Source organism: Siniperca chuatsi, linkage group LG21 (genome assembly GCF_020085105.1).
Source record: "Siniperca chuatsi isolate FFG_IHB_CAS linkage group LG21, ASM2008510v1, whole genome shotgun sequence".
NCBI lineage: Eukaryota > Metazoa > Chordata > Actinopteri > Centrarchiformes > Sinipercidae > Siniperca > Siniperca chuatsi.
In genome coordinates this window covers 2,500,664-2,525,736 of record NC_058062.1, presented here as the reverse complement: position 1 = coordinate 2,525,736, position 25,073 = coordinate 2,500,664, and the positions used below count along the sequence as shown (strand labels likewise).

General features: G+C 40.7%; 1 protein-coding gene across 6 annotated transcripts in view; it reads right to left on the bottom strand.

Annotated features, from left to right (window-relative positions):
• Positions 1–21: 21 nt before the first annotated feature.
• The window catches only part of LOC122869075 (myosin-11-like), a 37,222-nt gene continuing 12,170 nt past the window's right edge, over positions 22–25,073 (bottom strand). For 3 of the 6 annotated variants that reach the window (XM_044181648.1, XM_044181647.1, XM_044181643.1), the window contains exons 7-44: positions 24,779–24,805; positions 24,347–24,370; positions 24,041–24,133; positions 23,868–23,931; positions 23,605–23,703; positions 22,795–22,938; positions 22,021–22,116; positions 21,810–21,928; positions 21,345–21,497; positions 21,074–21,247; positions 19,909–20,082; positions 19,137–19,251; positions 18,818–19,011; positions 18,522–18,643; positions 17,831–17,900; positions 17,437–17,597; positions 17,222–17,330; positions 16,299–16,430; positions 16,008–16,214; positions 15,084–15,221; positions 14,871–14,994; positions 13,674–13,845; positions 12,749–12,961; positions 11,830–11,974; positions 11,432–11,638; positions 10,863–10,967; positions 9,741–9,893; positions 9,337–9,585; positions 8,681–8,893; positions 8,380–8,592; positions 7,675–7,836; positions 7,308–7,436; positions 6,904–6,992; positions 5,633–5,756; positions 5,207–5,415; positions 4,952–5,060; positions 4,681–4,853; positions 22–3,102 (exon numbers count right to left, since the gene is read on the bottom strand). In XM_044181648.1, the coding sequence (XP_044037583.1) occupies positions 2,886–3,102; positions 4,681–4,853; positions 4,952–5,060; positions 5,207–5,415; positions 5,633–5,756; positions 6,904–6,992; positions 7,308–7,436; positions 7,675–7,836; positions 8,380–8,592; positions 8,681–8,893; positions 9,337–9,585; positions 9,741–9,893; positions 10,863–10,967; positions 11,432–11,638; positions 11,830–11,974; positions 12,749–12,961; positions 13,674–13,845; positions 14,871–14,994; positions 15,084–15,221; positions 16,008–16,214; positions 16,299–16,430; positions 17,222–17,330; positions 17,437–17,597; positions 17,831–17,900; positions 18,522–18,643; positions 18,818–19,011; positions 19,137–19,251; positions 19,909–20,082; positions 21,074–21,247; positions 21,345–21,497; positions 21,810–21,928; positions 22,021–22,116; positions 22,795–22,938; positions 23,605–23,703; positions 23,868–23,931; positions 24,041–24,133; positions 24,347–24,370; positions 24,779–24,805 (5,421 nt within the window). In that variant the 3' untranslated portion in view covers positions 22–2,885. Of the gene's footprint in view, positions 3,370–4,680; positions 4,854–4,951; positions 5,061–5,206; positions 5,416–5,632; positions 5,757–6,903; positions 6,993–7,307; positions 7,437–7,674; positions 7,837–8,379; positions 8,593–8,680; positions 8,894–9,336; positions 9,586–9,740; positions 9,894–10,862; positions 10,968–11,431; positions 11,639–11,829; positions 11,975–12,748; positions 12,962–13,673; positions 13,846–14,870; positions 14,995–15,083; positions 15,222–16,007; positions 16,215–16,298; positions 16,431–17,221; positions 17,331–17,436; positions 17,598–17,830; positions 17,901–18,521; positions 18,644–18,817; positions 19,012–19,136; positions 19,252–19,908; positions 20,083–21,073; positions 21,248–21,344; positions 21,498–21,809; positions 21,929–22,020; positions 22,117–22,794; positions 22,939–23,604; positions 23,704–23,867; positions 23,932–24,040; positions 24,134–24,346; positions 24,371–24,778; positions 24,806–25,073 lie in introns of all 6 variants that reach the window. The other 3 variants (XM_044181646.1, XM_044181644.1, XM_044181645.1) reach the window with 3 other exon arrangements.

Sequence of the window (25,073 nt, the reverse complement as noted above, 5' to 3'; positions counted from 1 at the left end):
AGAACTGAGACGACACATCTGTTGTCATTTAGTAGCAGTTTAATAGCTGGTTCACAAAGCAGAAAGTCCTGCATCACAGCAGTCACTTTTATTATAGTTATATATTGTGTATCTGTGAGGTTTAAATCACACCGCCTAATCCCAATAATGAATATCCAACAGTTGGGTTACAAATATAGTTTTACATACAGTTTCCAAATAAACAGATTCTCTCTAAAATATCCTAAAAACCCCTCTGAGGAAGTGCATAAAGGGTACAACCAGCCCCAGTTTGTGCCTCTCATTGGCAAAGCATCTGATTTTTCCCGAAAACTGAACCCAAAAGGTCGTTTAACAAAGCTTCCTGTCGTTCTGAAGGCATTTCCAGAATCCTTAGAGTCTCTTCTAACTGTTTGGATGAAAAAATATTTAATCCGCTGCATGATTTAAGAGACGATTTTTAACTCGTTTCTCAATTTTCCTAATCCAAACACAGATGGTAGGCAGAAATGACAAATATTCTTGCTCAATTTTTACAACATGAATCAAAATCAAAATTAAAAAAGTTAATTGGAATATTTCTTTCCAATATTTAACATTTTCATACAAAATAAATATTTTGCTTGTGTTTTACAGAAAAGACAAGATGTAATTTCTGTCTACTTGGATAGAGAATACAGTCGCAGCTTGAGAAACAGGTTAAAATTCTTTTATATTGTGCAACAGATATTATTATATTATTATAACAATATCTGTTTCATCCAGATGGTTAGAAATGTCTTTGAAGATTCTGGAAATACATTTCAAACAGCTCTAAGTTTAGTTTAACGACCTTCTGGTCTTTTCAGAGGTCACTGGGTCACAAACTGAGACTCGGAAAACTGACTTTATATATGGGAATTATTTAAACTAGCTGGAATATAAATACATCTAAATATATTAAATTCACATAAATTATATGTTATATTAATCCACAAACATTGAAAATAGTTGGTTCTTCTTTTTCTTGGCTTCACTTCACAAAACCTCTTGAAAATTTAAGCTGGGAATCAGATTCCCGGATGCTGCGTTTTATTTTCGTATCATTTTGTATCCATTTCCCTTTTGTAAACTTTATTTGTTAAAATCTGTAGCATTCATATGTCCTTCTTTGTGCTCATAGCATAATAATTATTTTCTTCAATAATGAGATTAATTTCCCCCAAATAAAGTTGAACAATTTTGGAATCAATCAGTTAAATCAGTCTGTTTAAAACTAGAGAAGAATAAACAAATCTTGCCTCCACTGTTGTTGTTTATAGCCGCTGACGATGTTAACTGCTGCTGCCAGTAGGACCTACATTATGTTAAAGTCACATGACGTAATAACAGCTCTTTGGCTTAGTTGTGAAAGATTTCAAATTAAATATAAAATGGTGGACCGGATGACAGACCTGCATGTGTCCTAACAATTTAACTTTCGAGTCACTTGTTAGACATTTCAAAAGTGAGCCTCCGTTTACTTTTGAGGTTAAATACACACATTTCATCCTTCTGTCCAGCCACCATTAGCTAAATAGTTGAGCTGATCAGGTTCAGATGTAACTTGCGTTTTGTTTTACGTTTTTTTTTTTTTTTTAATTAATGCCTTTTATTTATTTTTGAGAAGGGGAGATAAAAACAAAGGTGAGCAATACATTACTTAATAGAGCTACAAAGAGGAGGAAGGAAATTATGGAAGAGAGAAGAGTTTGGTTTGTTAGCGATGGGTTTTAATTATGATTTTTTATTTATTTATTTTTAGGGAAACTGAAAACTACAAAAACTGAGTAGCGAAGTGGAGTGGCCGGTTCGTCTCATTTCAGCACTTGGATGTTGGATGGACATGAAACTGAAACTTAAAATTTTTGCTTTTTTGAGAAAATCAAGCAGCTCCAGGAGATAAGGCAACTTTAGAGTCATCTTTAGATTTTGGATACATTCAGCACCTTCAGTGCAGTTTTGTTCCTGATTGCAGCTACAAAGTGTCTTGAATATGCTAAAACTCTGGCTGTAGTCAGCCGCTGAGGCTCATGGGTACTGTAGTATTTGGAGCAATTTCACATGAAAACGTAATTTCTCAGAAACAGGTGAAACATTTCTAAATGGTGACCATGACATGATGACGTATAAAGAATCAAAAAGTTGTTTAAAATGAAAGAACACCAATGACTTGAGAGGAATGTGCATATTTAGGAAACTAAAGAGAAACATTATTGTATTTTATAGAGCTACAGCTTGAGACTTTTATAATCATTGTAGATTATTTAAACTCGTAGATTCTTATTCTTATCTATTCTCATAGATTATTATTGTATTGAGTATTGATAATTTTTTTTTAATAATTATTTTGTCTATAAAATGTCAGAAAGTAGTGAGAAATGCCCAGTATAACTTCCCAGAGCCCAAGGTGACGTCTTCAAAATGCTTGTTTTGTCTGACCAACAGTGCAAAACTGCAAAAGATATTCAGTTTACTATCATATGACAAAAACCCCGCATCAAATCTTCATATTTGAGAAGCTGGAACCTGCAAATGTTTTTCATATTTGCTTGAAAAATGACTGAAACTATTAATTGATTCTCAAAGTAGTTGCCAATTAATTTTACGGACTTTGTATTTAATACATGTACTGTTTTGTTGAGACGTATACCCTTTCTTTTTTTACCCCAACTGGTTTAATTACTTAAGAGACCGAAATAAATTTCAATTTTAGCATAAATCCATAGTGTTGTTAAAATATCCACGAGACTCCTGTGTTCAGGAACATTTACGTTATTGTTAAAGGAAACTTTCAAATTTAAATTAAAAGTGTAAAAATATTTCTGGAACAGGTTCTGCCCAGTTTTCTTGGGTGAAATCCAATCATAATGCTGCGTCTGGTCCCTCTACTCGTCGGGGGAGGAGGTGTAGGCCTCCCCTCGGGGCTCCAGAGGGGGGGTGCAGGCAGGAGGAGACGGGGAACGAGGCTCTTCCTCCTGCAGCTCCACTGAGTTCTCTTTGATGGTGCTCCTCCGGGTGATGCTCCCTCCCAGCCCCAAGCTCCTGATGCTGCTGCTGCTCCGGGGACTGGGGCTACCGAACACCGCCTCCCCGCCGCCACGCCTGGGAATAACCGACACATCAGGAGGAAGAGGAAGAGGAGGAAGAGGAGGGTCAGAAGGAGATGAAGGACAGAGGAAGAACAGAGAGCAGCAGAATTTGGTGGCATGTTGCAAAGCGAGATTTAAAAAAAAAAGTTGAAGCCCCTGAAATCTCGCAGCAGGTGTAAACTGGATTAGGACAGCGATGAGGAAACTGAAGTAAAAAGCCCGTTAAGGAAGAGGAGATGATTCCCAGAAGCTTTGAGGACAGTTTGCAGATCAGTAGTGTCTGAGGACAGGTGTGAAGCAGGACATGAAAGGAGGAAGAGGAAATGTAAAATCACAAATGATCTTCACAGTTCTTTTCTCAGGCACTACAAAAGTTTAAGGGTTTATTTATAAAGAATTAGGACTAAGGATGAACGTATTTTTTTTATCATTGCAAAACCTTTATGTTTGCTACTGCAGGTGGACCTGGATGGTCTAAGAGTTTAATATTTTGCTTAAAACAAATGACCATTGACCTTTGCCAGTGGGATCTATCATTTCACGGTACTCTCCGTACTATACACCTACAGTTTATTCCCCAAAGAGAGTGAAGGTAGAAACACACAGAAAGCAGCGAGGTCGCCAAAAACCTTGACTACACTCAGATCCACCGAGACCTCAGTCAAAATGAATTTTACTGCTCCATCTGATCACAGTGTTGAAAAAGAATACGCTCAAACTTCCAGGTGACAGTTTATTTAAATAAACTTTGCCCTCTGCGCTACCTGCACGTCTCCCACCGCCGGCTATCCCATCATGCTCCTTGTGTGGGATTTGTCATAGAAAATGAATGAGAGCCCGTCATCATGTGTGCTTCTATCCTCACAGTTTGGAAAAGTATAAACCAAAGATACGGTTTTGACAGTCAGGTATTTCCTCTCAGAAGGAGATTTTAGAAAAGTATACTACTTTTTAATTTTGAATGCAATATTAAATTGATGCAGTACCTGGAAACTCAAAACAACCCTTGTGGATTACAGCCTTTAGACTTTTTCAGAGGATAAGTGTAATTTCTTCCATACATTTCTAGTCTAGGGCTTCAACTAATGATTATTTTCATAATTGTATGATTATTTTGATTTAACTTTGGATTAAAAAAAATAAAAAAAGTGAAAAATGCCCCAAACAAAACCTAATTGTACCTCAGTTTAATTATTGATTATCTAAATAGTTGCCAATTAATTTTCTGTCGACTAAATGATTAATTGACTAATTGTTTCAGCTTGACTAGAGAGCACAGATGTAAACTGTAAAATGTTCCGCTCAACAACTCTCGAAACAACTCTCAAAAACCAAACTTAATCTTTTTCAAAAATATTTATTTATGTTAAAAAAAAAAAAAAAAATATATATATATATATATATATATATAAAATCCAATCAGAAATCTAGTTCAAGCTACAGAGCAGAACAGGAGCTCTCAAGCGGAACGTTTTGTAATTAATCACTAATTAGTTGTGATTTTCTTATTAGTATTTATGTTTGATCCATCTTCCACACACACTTTGCCTCCCCATCACTCTGTCCCAGAGTTCAGGGGGCCCTTCGGTACCTCAGTTTGCTCCTCAGTGAAGCCATCTCTCTGTTGAGAGTGTCGTTGGCCTCGCTCGCCTCCTCCAGCTCCCTCTGCAGTTTCCTGCGAGCGGCTGCCACGCGCTGAGCCTCCTCCTCCGCCTCCTCCAGCTGATGCTTCAGCTGCTTCACCCGAACGTTGCCCTTCTCCGCCTGCACAGAGCCGTTTTATTTACAGGTATATGACTGAACACGTGATAAATGACAGTAAAATGTTACCTTTGTTTTGCTAACATCATTCTCAGAGTTACCTGGTCTTTGTATTGCTGCGCCTGCTTCCTCTCATCCTCCATCTGGATGGTTAGATCCTTCAGTTTCTTCTCTTTCTGACGCAGATTCTTGGCGTTGGCCTGACGCTCTCTACACAACATCATTGACACAATATCATCATCATAACATTTAATCCTTCAGACTGTGTTTCAGTGCTGTAAGTTTATTATGTCTCTTTGTTGTACTGGTTAAACATTAATTGGATTTTAACTCCATTTCCCACCATGCACCAGTACCTGCTCTCAATCTCCAGCTGCTCTTCAACCTCTCTCAGCTTGGCCTCGAGGGCAGCGATGGAGGATTTGAGCTTGGAGCGGCCCTGGCCCTCGGTCTCCTGCAGTTTGGCCTTCAGCTCTCGGTTTTGTCTCTCCAGCTGCTGCCTGGATCCCTCTCTGCTCTGAGAGGAAGATCTCTCTGCTGCCAGCTCCGCACCCAGCTGCTCCACCTACACAACCGCAGTCAGGACGGCACAAGATAAAAAAGACAGAAACATTAAGAGAAAGGAATGTAGCTCGCATTTGAATAACACCTACAATAATTTCACTTGCTACATCTCCCATGCTATGGACCCGGGGGAAGAAACACCACTAAAAGCCCAGACTAGTCCTCGCTAAACCCTCTCTAGTCTAGTCTTAACCCTCTCTAGTCCACCATGGACCTACCAGCTGCTGGCTCTTCCTCAGCCGGTCATTGAGGCTCTCCACGTTGGCCTGCTCTTCCTCCAGCTCCTCCTCTAGCTGGCTGATCTTAGTCTCCAGACGACGCTTTTCATCAGACAGCAGTGATCTGAGCAGATGGAGGAGGAGGATGGAGAGATGATGAAGGTTGGAAAGTAAATATGAGAAGAGGGGGAATAAGAGATGACATTCAAATTTTATCGGCCACTTTAAAGTTCTTTTTATAGGCTTTTTCCGCTCACAAGAATGTGTGTTTCTGAAGGAAAAAAAGAATACATTGCAAAAATGAAAACTGGTTACTTTAAAATTATGTATTTAAAATGAAAAGTATCTTCAAAAACTAAAACTCTTTAATTTTACAATAAAATTTTTACAATCTGATAACGAAAACATGTTGAATTTAACTCTACTAACATCATAACGTAATAAAAATCCAAAATAGATGTATTTTTAAAATCTTATTAAAGGTCCAGTGTGTAACATTTAGGTGGAGCTATTGGCAGAAATGGAATATAATATTTATAAGTATGTTTTCATTAATGTATTACATGAAAATAAGAATCGTTGTGTTTTCATTACCTTAGAATAAGCCCTTTATATCTACAGAGGGAGTGGGTCCCCTTCCACAGAGGCCGCCATGTTGCACCGCCATGTTTCTACAGTAGCCCAGAACGGACAAACCAATTACTGTCTCTCTCGTGCTACACGCTTGGAACGGGAGGGTGAGACAAGCGGTATATAAATGGTTGCAAACTGCTAGATGCCACTAAATCCTACACACTGGACCTTTAAATTCTTGAAAAAACATCAGATATTTTAACAATTATGGCTAAATTTCCACGAAATTTTCAGTGAATATTCATGGTGCCCAGAGGATTCCTAATCATTTTGGTGACGACCTGACTTTTCCTCTTGCTGCCACCACCGGGCCAACTCTTACTCTTGACCCACTTTGATTCATGACAATGTATTGTAAAAACGAATGGCCGTAAATCCAGGAAGTACCCCGTGGACATTCATAGTCCCCAGAAGTGTCAAAGGTCTGAAGCATGACTGCTGTTTCGCACAGTAAAGGTGATGTTTGAGGAAATGCACCATCATCAGAAATAACTCATGTCTCCTTCCACCAATCAACAATCTCCCCTCTCTAATTACTGTACTTTCTATAGCAAAGTGAAGCTTTTGTTTATGTATTTTTTGTCACTCTGGTGCCTGTCTCCGCAAATGTATATGTGTTAATAACACAAGACACCCACTTTCCAGAGGAGTTACTGGCCAGTTCTTCAGACAGTTCATCTCTTTCCGTCTCTGCCTGCTTTCGAGCTCTCTCTGCAGCTGACAGCATCTGGACAGACAAACAGAGGAAGTTGATGGTGGTATAAAGAAGGTAAGAAACACAAATGAACATGATGTTATCAGAGTGTGAGAGACAATTTAAAGCACCATTGAGGAAACAAAGACATACAAATTTCTTGACCAGTTATAGGATGAGTCTGGAGATATTCTTTTAATGTGATTTGTGTGTGATGATAATGTGATTTTTCATGTTTTTTGAAAAGGCCGCTAAACTAAACATGTTGGTGACGCATTATCATATTTGATGGGAAACAACAAGCTTTTACTTTGAAGCTCAATTGTTGAAAGGCACCACAGGGCTCACCTCGTGCAGCTGGATGATGTCTGCCTCCATGGCCTTGGATCTGCGCTCAGACTCCCTGGCTGAGGCGAGGACCTCCTTCTGGGCTGCACGCGAGTCCTCCAGCTCCCTCTGGAGCTCCTTCGTCTGACCCTGTGAGGAGAGCAGAGGAGGTCATGTAGGTTAAACACATCTGATTCAGACTCTTGTAGTTAGGAAACGCTGAGTACCACTCGAACAAGAATAAAAAATTACGGGAAGCACGTTGTCATGTTTTAAGATGTTGAATATTGGTATCCAAAAATATCAGTCCAGCTTTATTTGGAGTTCTGATTTCTTATCATTTGAAAGATAATGAATTGAAAAAAATTGCATTAATGTGTGTGCTGACCTGGATCTTGCGGAGCTGCTTGACTGCTTCGTCGCGCCCCCTGCTGGTGGCCTCCAGCTGGTCCTCCATGTCCTTCAGCTCCCCCTCCAGCTTCTTCTTGCCGCCTGAAGCTTGACCTCGCTGCTTCCTCTCCTCCTCCAGCTCCGCCTCCAGCTCACGCACCTGACAAAGTGAGAGCAGGGAGGATAGTTAGTCATTTTGTACACACATACTGTCTTTTTACTCTTTTAGATTAGCTTTATGTAGTCCTTTATTTGATTTTATAACATAATGTGGGTAAGGTAAAAGAGGATCCAACTGGGATTAGAAAAGTTTACAGTTACAACTATTAACTACAATTATATTTATGAACAATTTCCAATAGGATTAGCCACTTTATTCACTTTGCCTACATTTACCTTTTTAATATTGTGAATATAGTTTTATATTATTCAGATTGAGGCCATGAATAAGCCCCTCCTGCCACTACATGCACAATATCTGCACAAGTTAAAAATCACACCAAAAGGGACTTTAGAATAAAAAACAGTGTGAACTCTTAAACTGAAGCTGAGGTAAGACCCGGATGGAAGCAGTTAGAGAAGTTGTTTGGACAAAACAAAGAACAGAAGGTAATAAGGTCATGGGGAAAGAAACATCAAACTTCACCTCCTGTTGCATGATCACATCTTATATTAAAAAGAGCAGCAGGAGGTTGTACTCCACCTGTTTGAGGAGCTGCTTCCTCTTCTCCTCGCCCATCTCATCGCGGGCGTGCAGCTCCCTCTCATGCTGAGCTCTCAGGGCCTGACTGTTGACCTCCAGACGCAGCTTGGCGTCCTCAGCGACCTGCAGCTCGTCCTCCAGCTCCTCCATCTGCGTTCTCATCTCCTCCACGATGGCCTCCAGGCCACGCTTGGCCTTCTCCAGGTCATGCACCTGACGGAGGATGGAAAGAAGATAAGATCAGAAATGACTTCTCTAATAAAAGAAAATTATTCATTCATGTTCAGACATTTCCTCTTACACTCTTTCCCACGTCATCCTTGGAGCTGATGAGGTCCTCCATCTCAGCTCGGAGGGACTTCATGGTCTTCTCCGCCTCCTCCAGAGCATCCTGGTTCTCATCCAGCGCTCTGGCCAGAGCTAACACCCGCGTGTCCTTCTCCCTCGCCTCCGCCTCCGCTCGATCCCGCTCCTCTGCAAACTTACAGGACACGGCGCGCTCCTCTGCCAGCATCTGATGAACACGAGAACAAAGGAGATCACAGGAGATTAGATGTGAATGTAAAATGAACAGAAAGTACAGGGCAATCTGCACTGAGAACATTTATTATGAAGCATTTTAAATGTCTGTCTTATGGAATAGAATCTATTTCTACAAATCTATCAGTCCACACTGACAGCGTCAAGACACGACCTCCTACATTTTCACTTTGTGTTGTGGCAGGACGGTCTGGATGGGATTCAGACTCTCTTCAACCTCAGCATTAAAAGATACGTTCACAGTTTTTCAAGTGTCTTAAAACAATAGTCATGTGTCTATATGTACATTGAAACTGTGATCACTCCTGTTCATACTGGCTGTTAAGAGATCCCTTCCTAATGCGTTTTCAGTGTCAATGATGGAGGACAAAATCAGACAGAAAACACAAAGTGTGTCTTCCAAAGTTACAGTCAGACCTGATCAAACTTTTTCTGCTTCTTCTCCAGGTTGGAGACAAGCTGCCGCTGGCTGTCCAGGTCCATGAGGACGTCCTCCAGCTCCTGCTGCAGCCGGCTCCGGCTCTTCTCCAGCTTGTCGTAGGCCGAGGCCTTCTCCTCATACTCGCTGTTGGTCGCCTCCAGCTCGCGCTGCAGACGCTTCTTCCCCTCCTCCAGCAGCTCCACCGTCCCCGACATCTCGTCCAGCTTCTTCTTGTAGTCGGACAGCTGACAGAAGGTGAAACAGTGAGCGCTTAGAGGAGTTTGTCATGTTTCTACAGGGTGCTCGAAAAGGTCTCAGTTAAGGTAAAAACACCACTGATTGTCACGTGACTGACCTTCTCTCACTCTAACAGATTTCATATCTGTCTGAAGTTACTGACCTGCACGTTGAGGCTGGAGACCTGCCTCTCCACGCCCCGTTTGACCTCAGTCTCCTCCTCCAGCTGCTCCATCAGGCTGTTCCTGTCGTCCTCCATCTGACGCAGACGTCCGGACAGATTCAGCTTCTGACGGGTCTCCTCTGACAGTAGCTCCTGGAGGAGAAGGATGAGGAGACGGGAGCAGGTGAGAGGTGAAGAAAGGTGTCAGGTGACGGCAATGTTGGTCGGTCCACCACTTTGGTTCAGACTGAAATATCTCAAAAATGAGTGAAATTTTGTACCGACAGTCCCAGAGGATGAACCCTGCTGACTTTGGTGATCATCTGACTTTCCTCTAGCACCACCATGAGGTTAACATTTGTGGTTCAGAGTGAAATATCTTGACAACTATTTGATGGACTTTACGACTGATATTCAAGGTCCCTACGCAATAAATTCCAATGACTTTAATGATTCTCTGACTTATCCTCAAGCACCGCCAGTAGGTCAAAGGTTTCACTTATTCAGTGAAATGTCTCAACATCTACTTGATGGATTGGCACCAAATTTTGTAAATGCATTCATGGTTTCCAGAAGATGTATCCTAAATTTGGTGATTCACTGACTTTCTGTTTAGTGTCAGTTTGTAATGAAATCTCTTGAAAACCATTGGATGATTTGCAGTGCAATTTAGTACACACATTCATAGTCCCCAGAGGATGATTTGAAATCACTTTGATCTATCACTATCACCATTATCAGGTCAAAAGTTAAGTTTGTCCAATTGAGACATTCACATCAGCCTCAGCTGTATTTGGGGTTTGGTGCTAATTAGCAAACATTAGCATGCTAACATTCTAAACTGGTGAACATGGTAAACATTACACCTGCTAAACTTCAACATGTTAGTATTGTCATTGTTAGCATGCTACTTTTAGCATTTAGCTCACAGCGCCGCTGTGTCTGAGTACAGCCTCACACAGCTGTTAGCATGGCTGTAGACTCTTGTTAGGTGTATGTTTACCTTGACACTCGTGGGACAAAATCTACAAGGTCAAATCTGGATCCCACTTTGAGAAGAAATGTATATAATTCACAGAACTACAACTTTATAAACTGGTGTATGTTCGTGGTGTCCCTCACCTGTGCATCCTGGAGCTGAGAGGTCAGAGTGGAGACATCTTTACTCAGTTTGCTGTTCTTTCCCTCCGCCTCATTCAACAGACTTGTCACACTATCCAGCTCCATCTGGAAGAGATGAAGAGAAAGAAAAGGGGAGAGATGGAAAGAAAGATAGAGAGAAAGAGACAGAGAAAGAGGTGTACATTGAATTCCCAAATATGTACTTTTGTCCTTCACTCTCTTGTCTCACAGTATAGACTATTCTAGCAGTAGTTAATTCAGGATTAACTTGACAACATATCAAATTCAACAGCGATGAATCCTGGTAGAAACTGTTATCTTTTAATTTTCTGTTGATTTATTGTTTAGTTTTCAGTTGGTTACTGTTTAACTTTCAGTGTTGCTGGAGCCATTTTTACCTTGAGATAGATATATATATATATATATATATATATATATATATATATATATATCTATATATATATATATATATCTATCTATATATATATAATTTGGATACAAGTAGTATTTGATACATAAGCAGTATACTACTTCAGGTTCGTTAATTCATTAGTATTTTCATGACTCACAGTCATCTTGGAGACTCGCTCCCCCAGCTCGGTCCTCTGCCGCTCGCTCTCGTTGAAACGCGAGTTCAGGTCGTTCAGCTGACCCTCCACCTTCTTCTTCTTGTGCTCCACATCCTGTTTGGCATTGGCGAGGGATCGCAGGTCGGCACTCAGATCTGCCGACTCTTTCTCCAGAACCTGCTTGGATTTCTCCAGACCAGCTCTCACCTGGATGTTATGAAAGTGTGTTTTAAATGACACAGAAGCTTTAATGTTTGCAAAAAAAAAAGAAAAGAAAAAGAAACTAAACCAGGTGAACCGTAAACTGACCCGTTCAGATCAGGTTTAAGGGCTCGGAAATGTTATGTCACAAGTAAGTACCTGTATTTGTATATGTGTTTGTGTGTGTGTGTGTGTACCCTCTTGGCCTGCTCCAGCTGCTCATTGAGCTCCTCCACAGCCTGGCTGTGTTTCTGTCTCAGGTCCTGGATTTGGGCCTCGTGGCTCCGTCCCTCGTCCTCCATGGCTTTCTTCAGCATAGCCACCTCCTGCTCACGCTTCGCCCTGCCAGTCAAATATACAGACAACATCACCACAACACATCCAGCAGTAACACGGCCTAGACATTTGGCTACCGGCTTCTGGGTGGCTTTCAAACGTCCACTTTTATGCAGATGACACTGTTTACTATTACTATTTACTGTTCTGCACCATTTCAGAGAGAAGCTTTGTGCAATTTACAGTCTGCTTTTTGAAATATATGATGATAAGTTACAAGGTCTGTCCCAAAACACACACACTAGCTATACAATATTAAAGAAGTTCATGATGAATTCAGCATGAATCAAATGTTCACATGTTAGTGTGATTCTTCCTAGTGTTCACATGAAACACATCTATATTAATTATAAAATGCGCGCGCAATTCGTATTATATATTAGCTGAGCTAATGAAGCTGTGATGACTGATGTTGACTGATGTGATGCAGCCATGACACATCACCTTTGGAGGCGGAGGGAGGGAGGGCATTTTAGGTAGACATGATTGTAGTCCTTATTTTACAACATTTAGGAGTGCAGTCAGCACTGAAGAATCACACCTCGACTTTCCTAAAAAATAACTTTTAGCTTCTTTATACAAAGCCCTACTTTTTAATAAGAATGTTTGAAGTTTAGGAACATTTCTTTTATACATTACAGTTTTATACATACAGGCCCTGCTTTTTTTGAGGCAAACACCTCTGTACCTCAAGGTGCCAACAACAACTGATTAAACACAAATTAGAATATGTGGATCAATCAGAGGTTGTATATGTAGGATACAATAGATCGTACAGACCGTAGCTCTTGCTGGGCGGCGGTAGTATCCAGACTGTCTTCCAGCTCAGTGCGTAGAGCATTCAGCTCCTCACCGAGATCCCGTCGAGCTGCCTCCACCTTCCCCCTGGCCGCCCTCTCTGCCTCCAAGTCCTCCTGCAGCTCTGAAATCAGAACCTCCAACTCCCGAACCCGCTTCACCGCTGCCCCACGGTGATTGCTCTCCTCCTCCAAGCTGTGGACACAAAAAAGGCTCTTAGTATAGTTTCTAATATCTTTACATCTGACTCTTGTAACTTCAGGAGTTTCATTCTTGTCTGAGTGAAAATGTCTTTGAGAATCAAAGAGCTTCAGTCACAGCTGTAATATTGAGGAGAACTTAATTATTTGCTGCCATTAGTGGGAAGGACGTAAGCAGGGTTAGCTACTGATGTACTCAACGTTTTTTCTCATTAAAAAAAATTGAGTTTTAGCAACTTTGGGGGAGTTTTTCTACAGTTAAAAAAAATTATAGATTTTGAAGGGGATTCCAGTTTTTCGATAACAGTATTTTTCCACCAGAATTTTATTCCTGAAAGCCTTTAAAACAACATCTAGACCTTCATGTTGATGATCTACTGATTTTGGTGATCCTGTAGCCTTTACAGTAATGCAACCCTTAAAACCAAATACCTCCCCTTGGACACAAGACAATGCGTAATGTAATAGGGAGATTGCCATGAAATTTACTGAGTCCATTTATGCTCACTATGTACGCTACCCCTTTTGATTTTAATGACTCCATGACCTTTCCTCTAGCGCCACCCTCAGGATAAACACGCTGTTTCTAGCTCCACTGCTGCTAAGGCTCTAAGAATCACTAAATTGTCACTGATGTTTATTCTGTCCAACAATGTATTGTATTGTCGACTGTTATGAACATCCTCTGCTTGTGTAGTCCCTCTTACCGGGCCTGTGTGGCCTGGAGCTCCTCTTCTTTGGCAGCTAGCTGGGCTCGGAGCTCGGCTAGTTGGGCCTGCAGGTCGGCGTGCTGATCCTGGAGTTCGGCCAGTTCCGCCTCCACCTTCCTCTTGGCCTTCTCCATGTCCTGACGACCCTTCTCCTCCTTCTTCATACGCACTGCACACAGAGAGAAAGAACACACTGAACAGACCTCTTCATAAAAGTTACATTTTTACATACTCATTTGGTATTAAAAACTCTAAGGTTTCGCAAAGTCCTGTAAGATTGTGCAATTAATATCACCCAACCGAATAAATCAAAAGTGGAGGACTTAGAAACATGAACTTTGGCATCCTAGAAGATAGTATACAGCTGTATACAGTATTTTTAATCTTTTGATTTTATTAGCTAAATTTCATATTCCATATGAGTCCAAATATTAGTTTTCCCATGTTAGTTTTTCTTATTTATTGTGATTGATATTATATACCTCTATTACTCTCGACAGTACATGCACCTCTGCTATTACTTATTTTATTACATTGTATTATTATACTGTACTATCATCATCAACCTGTAAACCCACTTGGTACTTGACACTTAGTTTATCTTATACTTATACCGACCTGATACTTAATTTATTTTCTGACCTGTTTTTATAGTGTTTATAGTGTATCATATTGTTTGCTAGTACTTTCTCCTGTGTGCACTGACGTAAAGGCGAGCTACTGTAACAAAGAGTTTCCCTATGGGGATCAATAAAGTATTTCTGATTCTGATTCTGATATGCAGGTGAAAAGCCTGACTTTTTGTTATTTACAAAGGAGGTCAAAGAGTTCATCGACTCGATTAGTTTTTCTATCATTCTAAAGGCTGTGGAAAATTTAAATATAACTCCTCTCCTGAGCTAAAGCTTTTAACTTTTCTTCTGTACACATTATGATTACTAATGATACTTTGTATTTATTGTATTGTACAATGAATTTGTACTACTTATACGTTTATTTCAATAAAGAAATGAGAAAAAAAAGCCTTTTGTTCATTTGAAAAAAAAAAAAGATTGACAGTTTTTGATTATAAGACCAAGGTCAGTAAATGATTAGCTGCATTCCTGTATAAATCTAAACAGAAGTGAATAGAGGTGAGTAAAACTGAATGGGGGCCAGTAAAGACATGAGTAGATGGGTATTTGGCTGACTGACCCTCCAGGTCAGAGATCATGGACTCGTGTTTGGTCTTCAGTTTGGTCAGGTTCTTGGACTTCTCCTCCTCCTCTGCCAAGTTGGAGCTCATATCAGCCATCCTCTCCTCCATAAGCTTTCGCTCCTGAAAAGACACGAGAGCACGTGAGTACAGCGTGCATTGTGTATTAAACACCCCCGACCACACCACAAAACAAAACTGCATCTTTGAACCTTCTGCAGTTTGTTATTCTGGTCCTCTATAAGCAGAATTTCCTCCTCCATTTTCTTGACTTTTCCCTCCATAGCCACTTTCTCCAGCTGCAGCTTCTGCCGAGCATCTTCTTCCTCTGCTATGTGGGCCTCCATAAGCTGCAGAAAAACATCATGTGTGTGAAATATAGGTCGAAAATGAAGGAGAGCAAATTTCAAAAAGCCAGAAAACACCAGCAAAAAACTTACTTATAGCTCAGATACAAGAGAAGCATGTAACAAAATATAAAAAGAGTGCAACATATGAACATGAGACTCATTTAACCACAGAGTTCCAAAAATGTTCTATTCATTTATTGCTATTATTCATTATTACTACTCCACTGACATTGTTGATTATGTACCCTTCTGCTTAATTTTAGAAGATTACAGTTATTAAGATGTGGAAGTGGTTATGGTCATGATAAATGCCATTGATACTGTTTTTTTTCTTCATTTTTTCAATAGGTGCTATATTAATAAAGTTATTATTTAGTTACTAAATTGTAGTATTTAATTGTAAGCTGATGTAATAATTTCATTATCATTTATCAAACAAAAATGCCGGACGTTTGCTGGTTCCAGCATCTCAGATATGAGGATTTGCTGCTTTAATTAGTTTCATGTCGTTGTAAATATAATATATTATAATATCTTTTAGATTTGAAGGAGTTACCCTTGGGCTCTGGACAAATGTGACATTTTGTGGAATTTTTCACTATTTTCTTACATTTTATAGACTAAACAATGATGAACTGTCAAAATAATCGATAAATCAATCGATAATGAAAATAATTGTTAGTTGCAGCCCTAATAATAAAATAATCTGTACTCTTGTAGGGCTGTGTAATAATAATAATAATGATAATGATAATAATAATGATAATAATAATGATGTGTGTCCACCTGTAGCTGCTGCTCCATGTCCTTCCTCTCCTGCTGCAGGGAAAGGCTGCGATCTTCCTCCTCCTCCAGCCGGGCCTCCATCTCGTGCAGCACCTCCTCCAGCTCCTGCTTCTTGGCCTCCAGTCGTACCCTCATCTCCTCAGCCTCCGCGTACAGCTCCGTCTCTGCGTGAAGCTTCGACTCCAGCTGCGCTCGCTCCTCCATCAGCTACAAACAGAGACTTCAGTCATTTCTGGAAATTTACTTTTAATATAAAAAAAAAAACAAGATGAAAACCTGCATTTATTTCACCTGGGTGTGTTTCTGGGAGATGTCCCTCAGTTCGGCCTCGGTCTTGGCTGCCACCTCTTTCGCTGCCTTCAGTTCCTCCTCTTTCTGACCCATTTCTTCTTCTTGTCTGGTGACCTGCAGCAGCGGCTTCACCTGAACCATGGACAGACACATCACATGTCCACAACTCAGTCTCGTTTTTTTTTTCAATATACAGTACATGGTTTCATGCCATTTACAGGAGATGTGTAAAATGTGTAGCCACAATACCTTGAAGATGTAATAGTCATTATACACCACACAAAATGTAGGATGGATGATAAATGGAGAGACAACTAGATCCTAACCACTAGCAGAGCAAAAATTGTAAAAATGTGTCCTGATAATGGCACCAAAGAAAACGTCCACGTTATTACCTAAATTAAAAGGGGTTATCTCTGTACGGTGGCCTTAGTAGGACATTCAGAATCAGTTTGTCAGGCTCAGCTCTACACTGTTTGATTTGGCTCAACTTTGGTTAAATGGTTCGCAAGTTAACATGCATGTAACAACTATTGGGTGTTAACATGCTAACATTTAGCATGTTACATTTAGTACCTTAGCATGTTTGAATACACATACTCATGTTTAGTATGTAATATTTAGCATATTATGCTAATGATTAGTATGTAATGTGTCAGACAGACAGTCAGTGTGAAAACTCATGCATCTCTATTGTAACTTTGAATTATATCTCCCAAAGAACGACTGTTATCTGCTCCAGTTAAAACTTATTTTGTATTAAATTAAGAATCATAAAAAGTTTCGAGCCCAAACTGTGTCGCCAGGTGTACGGCAATTATCTTATTTGTACAAAATGTAACCCTTTGTACCATCAATAATTCTACACACCTGTAAATGTACGTATGTGAACGTTCGTAAATGTGTGTGTGTGTGTGTGTAACCTTGGTGAAGAGCCTCCACCACTGCCAGTTCTTGAGTTTGAGGTAACAGGCGCAGTTCCTCTGGATGACCTTCATGGCGCTTAGCTGCTGCTGACGTTTACTGAAAGCCCTGAACACACACACACACACACACACACGAAAGAAGATCAGATGTAAGCTTGTGTGTATCTGTGTGTGTGGAAATGAGAGACAGGAAATCAAATTGTTGCTCTTACTTGCGGGCCAAGAAGCCTCTTGCTTGTGCCTGGAAGGCGATGATGACGACGGTCAGTTTGATGTCTCTCTCCTCCTCCAGCTGGGCCAAAACTCCCGTCCTGAAGAACATCTTACTCTGACCGATACGATACAGGTTAGGATCCAGATCCAGGTGCTTTACCTGGTGGAGAGGGGGAGACAAGAGGGAAGGAGAGAAATGTGCTTACAGGGGGAAAAAGATAGAAACGTCTGCTTCTTGCAACTCCATTTTCATAATCCAGGTTTATAGTACAGTAAATTCATGTTCAAATGACACAACACTGATGCAAGTCCTGTCTGACCATCACTGGGATCATGAACCCTTCTCAAAACAAACTAGACTAAATATGTTCCATACATTTCTATCCAGCTCACCATCAGACAGCATGCCTGCTTCCCATCCATGAAGCCCTTCGGGATGGCATTGGCAGCTAGAATCTCATATCTACAAATAAGAAAACATGAAATGATCGGCCACACAAATCTACAAGTGTGGTGTCATTACAAAGAGGTATGAACATGATTCATTTAAGGTAAGAAAAATAAAATGATACAAACTTAGGTGACAGACATGTAATGATTTTATTTCAATATCAAACTACATTTTTAATGAACTTAATGAACATTTGGAAAAATCCAGACTTTAAATAATCAGATGCTGATTTCAGTTTATGCTTTTGGGTGTTTTATTTTAAAAGTTTTAAATGGAAAGCTTGCATGGTTGTCAGCTGAGTGTGTTTAGAATCATGTGTGTTCTCTGCCCTCCAGTGGTCACAGTGAGGAACTACAACACTACATTTAAATTAATGGCTAAAACACAGTAAATATCGGTATAATTGTCTGTAGCATTCAATCCACTGCCAAGTACATTCACACAGGTACTGTTTATTGCAGGGCTGATTATTCTAACGTATTACATGGTGCAGGGGTTCCTATTGTTTAATAACAGAGTGTATATTATTAATACAGATACTGTGTAAACTGAACCATGAACATTGTTATTGATACCTCTGAATAATAATAATAATAATGATCTGAAGAATGTGGTCTCAGACAGCTCCCTCACCTCTGCCTGAACTCCTGGAACACGATGCGGTTGGGGAATCCCTGTCTGCAGATTCGGATGCCCTCCAGCACCCCGTTACACCTGAGCTGCTCCAGCACCAGCTGGGAGTCCATCTTCCCAGCCTGCAGCACAGCAGCAGACCAACAAACACTGATTGCACGTAAAGACACAGTCTCATCTCTGTAGACTGAAGCTTAACTTAAATAAAACCATTTGATCTTGAAACATTTAGGGCTTGAGTGAAAAAAACCCCTCAGAATATCACTTTAAAAATGCGACAAACACAGATGTCCTACCCTCTTCTCGTGGTTGGGGATGATGCAGCGGACGAAGTTGGGCTGGGTGTTGTGCAGCGTGGTCATCAGCTTGCCCAGCGACTCCTTGTACAGCTGACCCACTGTGCGGAACATGCCCTTCTTGGATTTAGTGGAGGTGGGCACCGAACTCTCTGACATCTTGGTCATGGTCTCCAGACCCACCACTCGATCCACTGACATGGAGGAAAAACACAGGAAAGATTCCTACCACGTCTGATTACTATGACTAGAGATTTGTGGTGAAACTTCCAGTTGAAAAGGTAAGTGAGGACATGTTGCCCCGTCACGGAGGACTGACCGTCTTTCCACAGGTCCTGGATAAAGCTGCTGGAGGAGTTGTTGAGCAGAGCGGTCACATTGTCATTCAGAGGATCCATGTTCTTAGTCAACCAGTTAGCTGCATTATAGTCGACCTGGAAATGTAGATGGACGTCACGTTTGTTGATCATGATAACAAAACAAAAACAAATCAAATGATGAAGCTTGTGTTAATCTATATTTTTCTCTCAGTGATTTTCTGACTTCCTGTCTGTGGCTCTCAGCTCAAAGCCCATTGGCTCCCACTGAAGACGTAAATCTTTAAAAACACCTCACAAATATATAGTTTCATTCAACTATTTCATATAGTTTCAACAGCTGCTCACTGTAGTTCTTCTCGAACGTTACTTAAACAGGAGCGGCGGATGAATCCACATGTGGTGCTGTAGTGAGTGTTTGGGGCAGCAGGACGGTGTGTGTGGGGCTGAGTCAGAATAAACTGCAGTGTGTGTGTTCGTGGTGATGAAGCAACATGTCACCCAGTGCAGCAGAGCGGCACTGATGTGTTTTTAATAGTTTCTGGACAACAGTGAAGGAAGAAGATCCATCAGGCTGTGATACACACACGACACCTGTTAGTGGATACATTCACTGCTGGTTTTGGTCTTTTCATGTGGTTGGTTGACAATAAGAAAATATAGAATATCACTGGCCTTATTGTTTAAACTAAACTATAACTGTTTGTATTGTTTACACAAATACACAGTTATAAGGATTATTCTCTCCTTCCTGAAGCCTTCGGTGATCCTCACCTTACCGGCGTAGTGCAGCACACTGAACATCAGTTTATCTTTGTGTTGTTTGGGTTTGGAGAATTTCACGTGACCGGTGTGGGTGTTCAGCAGCTTGTCCACGAAGGACATATCAGTGGCTTTGGGGAACCAGCACTCCTCGTCCAGCAGGGCCAGGATGCCTGGAGGGTTGTTCTGCAGGACATTGAAGGACACAGAAGCTCAGTTTAAGAGAATATATTTGCATTTGTGTCCACAGTTGGGTTCAGGTACAGGCAGAGGTACCGGTGTTAGTGTCTCATGCCCATGTAGACCTCTGGAGAGACCTAAGGACAAAAATTAAATCTAGCGCCCTTTTCTTTTAAACAGATTTTATTGTCAAACACAGTGTTGTATAATGCACGAACTGAATTTATCAAATTGGTGTCTATTTGATTTCAGTGAAATCTTTAACTTTTACTCCTACTTACAAATTTAAGAATAAAAAAGCTTATTACTTGTGACGTGTTCCCACAGTAAATGGCTGCAGTACAGAAACAGAGCCCATTTGATTTGAACTTTTGATAAGATGTCACATTGCTTTCTTTTGCATTTATCAGTTGTGTAAATCTGCCACTGAATTTGTTTGCAATCACTTTCTATGCATCTTCATTGTCTGAACTTATTTATGATTTCCCAGTTGAACTGTACCTCGTGTACCATCAGCAGGATGTCATTCCTACCTCAGTTTAGTTTCCCAGCAAATTTCCTCCCGATTTTTTTATTAATTTTTTATTTATTTTATTTGACTATTTAAATATCATGAAAATATTAGATTGAATATTAGATTAATTTCACATGCTAACTGCTACTGGAATTTTTTAGGGCTTCACACAAATAAAATTAACTTTAAAAAAATAAAAATAAATTACTTTTAGCAGAAGAACATATAAGTAAAATGTAAGGATGTTTTCATGTATGTAATTGATCATGTGATCTCTTGAGAGTTGCTCTTAAAGGTTACTCTTACACTTCACTTCTTATTCTTCACTCTCAGTGAACACCTGTTGTAGTTCAAGTTTTCTAATTCTTAAAAGTATGGGCCCTGATTAACTCTATGTTTAATAAATATATCTATAAATTCATCAAAGTCCTGGTTTAAGTGAATCATGTCAGGCCATGTATGTGTGGCTGCAGCCGTCCTGACCGGCCTCTCGATGAGCTCGATGCAGGGCTGCAGGTCGAGGCCGAAGTCGATGAAGTTCCACTCGATGCCCTCTCTCTTGTACTCCTCCTGCTCCAGGACGAACATGGTGTGGTTGAAGAGCTGCTGCAGACGCTCGTTGGTATAGTTGATGCAGAGCTGCTCGAAGGAGTTGTCCTGAGGCAGAGAAACATCGCAGTGATTAGAAAACAACATAAATACAATAAAACAAAACACTCAAGTATTTAAACGTTTGTTTTCAGTAAGCATTCACCTCAAAAATCTCAAAGCCAGCAATGTCCAGGATGCCCAGGAAGGAGGACGACTGCCTCTTACTCTTGTCCAGCGTCTTGTTGACTCTGGCCAGGATCCAACGAAACAGGCGCTCATACATGGCCTTAGCCAGAGCCTCCACGGCAAAATCAGCCTGGAGGAGGATGAGGGGTGAGGAGGATGGAGGTGAAGGAGGGAGAGATGGAGAGAGACAGGAGAACGTCTTTGTTATGATTCATTTTGGGATGATTCTGTAGCTCTGTGTCGCTGGAAAGTGATGCGGCAGAAGGGTTGAACATCGTGCCAAAAAACAGTCCTTCACGTTCAGGAAAGTAACTGAGTACATTTACGATGAGACTTTCTACTTTTTCCTGAGACTTTCTACTTTTCCTCGGCTACATTTCAGAGGGAAACATCCTAGAAGAGCCTTTATTTTCGGTGTAAATGAGGTTTGGTTTGCTGTTACCTGCTGCTTGGTCTGCGCCTTCTGCACCACCTCTCTGCCCACTTTGATTCTGGGTGTGAGGATGGCGCGGGTGAAGTCGGTGACATTGATGCCCTGCAGGTGACACACCTTCTGGGCAGCTGGGGTTGATGGGTAACATAGGACAGAAAAGAGGTCAGAGAAGTTTAAAGGTTCATTTACAGCACTGCTGTTGGTATTTTAAAATGGTTACCGGTATTGTCAGGCATGGTCGCCTGCTCACTGTTCCTCTCCTTCTCAATTTTGACGTTGCCCAGCTGGAGAACAGTGGACACCACCTTTAACATCCCTGCAGCGAGGAAAAGGAAAGACGAAGAATGACATTTAAAAGGATGAATAAATATCCAGCAATGTTACAAATGTACCTAAAGAGCTTTTTACCTGATCCAAGTAATGAAATTACAAATACCCGCTGGTACGGAGTCCTGATCATATATTTCTATTTGCCAACATAATGCAGCTGCACAGTGAACACCCCAACTACATTAAAGGCAGTATAACCAAAGTTCTGGGCAGCTGCATAGCTCTGCATCCCAGGTGTCCAGGGAGAGAGGACCTGCGGATCCGTTATGACAGGACGTTTTGGAGAGGATCTGGACAGCCTGTCTTTGTCTCAGCATGAACAAAATACCGACAATAGTTAACGGTTTTCTAGTCCTTTTCCTGGGATAAATGAAGTTTGATTTTAAACACTGACCTACAGATTATTAATCATAAAATTATGTTTATTCAAATTTCCTGATGTTTTTCTTTCATATTCCTGAGTTTATATGGTAATATTTTTGGTAGAATAATAACTTCTCTTCGTACACTGTCTAAAAAAATGTAATTTAGAAAATGGTCAGATGGATGGACAAATGGTCATTTATGAAACCGACTGTGTGAGCCAGTTACACAGAGCATAGTGGGTTCAAATACAGGGGTTTGACTGTGAAGGTGGCTCTGATGGACTCTGAGCAGTTTGCACCTATTCTCTCCTCCTCAGTGAAGCCCATGATCTCCATGGCCTCCAGAGTCTCATCAAACAGCTCGTCATCCTCCTGACCGGGGATCTCCACGTGACCCGCCACCAGGAAACGATAGCTGCCGAAGTCCTCCAGCAGAAGCTCCTCTAAACACACGCACACACACACACACACACACACACACAAAGTGAAAGTTTTGATGATACCTTTGTTCGTTAGCCATCAAACCCAGAGCAGATAACATCAATATCAGTTTCCTCTTCTACAGAGATCTTCAGGACGTCTTTAGCCTAGCTTAGCTTATAGACTGGAAGCAAGGGGAAACTGCTAGCCTAGCTTTGTAAAAAGTGAAAGAAATACACCTTCAAACAACTTCAAAGATGTATTTGCCTTGCACCATGTATCTTTTCTGAAATAGAAATAGAAATGAGGCTAGAAGAGCCATGAGGCCAGCAAGGTTAAAAACAATACATTGTGGTTTTAACAGTAGCATCTTCCTGTCCACTTAGTGAGGTTGCCAGGTTTAACAAACCGTGGGGATGACTTTGCTTTGAGAAAATAGGAACAAATAGGTCGAATGTAAAGTTTTTTGAAAGATCTATTTTAGCAGTTCCCCCTGCCTTCAATCTTAATGCCAAGCTAGGCTAAACACATTATCTGAGTACTGGGCGTTCAGAGATAACACTAAGGTTTTATCTTACCTGACTCTGGGTAAGACAGCTAACAAGACAATTTCCATGTTGACTCTTTAAGCCCATTAACTCTTACAGTAAGAGGAGTGTTTTATCCTTGCTCCTATTGTAGCTGCTCACCCCTCATCTTGTCCTTGGTTCCTGCCACCATGTAATAGAAGATGTGAAAGGCTCTCTCAGTGTTGGCCTGACGAATACAGCGAGACTTCTCCAGCAGGTCTGATCGGGTCAGGAGAGGGTTAAGCAGATAATCATTCCTGTTTTCAGTTAAAATTTCAAGCAAAATGGCCCTCGGCATATTATTTTGACATCATGTTTATTTATCTTGTTTTTCAATTTTATTTTCATAATTTAACAAACAAATCTGATCTGAAAAAGGATACAGGTGTCAATATTCGCCCCAACAAGATAGCCGGTCACATCAAAGTTGAGCTTGATGAACTTGCCCTGTGGACAAAGGAGACAACAACAGCTACTTGACACCTTTAACCATTATGAGATGACTAAAAGTCAAAATGGTTGTTAGTGTTGACTTACAAACTGATTAAAAACTTACAAATCGTGAGGAGTTGTCGTTCTTGATGGTTTTGGCGTTTCCAAACGCCTCCAGGATGGGATTAGCCTGCAGCAGCTGCTTCTCCAGCTCCCCCTGCAGCCCATAACAAGGTTACACGCCTATACATCACATACAGTATGTGTATTTATCTATTATTCTGTGTATTTAACAGTAAGCATGCACATGACAGCCGATACATACAAACATTAAATGGAATACCTACCAATATGTGAGAGTGATAAAAACCTTTCTGTCACACAGAACTTCTTATTGTGTAAAAGTGTCTGTATGCGATTTTACACTCACGTAGGCCAGAGATCCCGCCTGCTGCTGCAGGAACAAACAGGAACACAAACTGGTTAGAAACTCGGTGAGTCCTCAACTTACTTGTCTTCTTTAAAATGGTGCTACATTTAGCATTTCCCCAAAATTGGCTGCCTGCATGGCAGCTTGAAATGCAGCAGAGCAGCAGGGCCAGAGGTCAAGCATCAATAAATCTTGGCTAAACAAAGCACAGATAGTTCTTCAGCTGAGCGGACAGCAGCTGTAACTTTCAGTCAGTGTTATGGAGGATTTGTGGGAAAGATATGAAGACTCGGCACAATGATCTCCTGTAACTACGGTCCTTCTCCATTAACAGCACGTGTTTTACTGTCACTGCTATTTTCTGAGTTGTGAGAAAAATCAGAAGCCCCAGTAGCATCAGCAGACGCACAGACAACAACAATCTGTCCTCACCTTGACCACAGCTGCAGCCACTGAATCCTGTCATGCACAGCAGAATATGTGATTTAATATTTTGTGACAGAACTAAACACTGAGTGCAGTTCTCATCACATGTATCTACAACACTTTCAAACGAAGGCTCAGTTTTTTTACAATAGTAACCAAACTTTTAGTGGTTAAGTTTACTAAAATGTATAACAGCTTCGAGCTAACACTGAACATCACAAAATGTGTGACATTTTATTTATTATTAAAATGAGGAAATTCATTATGGAGCCAAACCAATCTTCAGTTCAGATTATTTCCA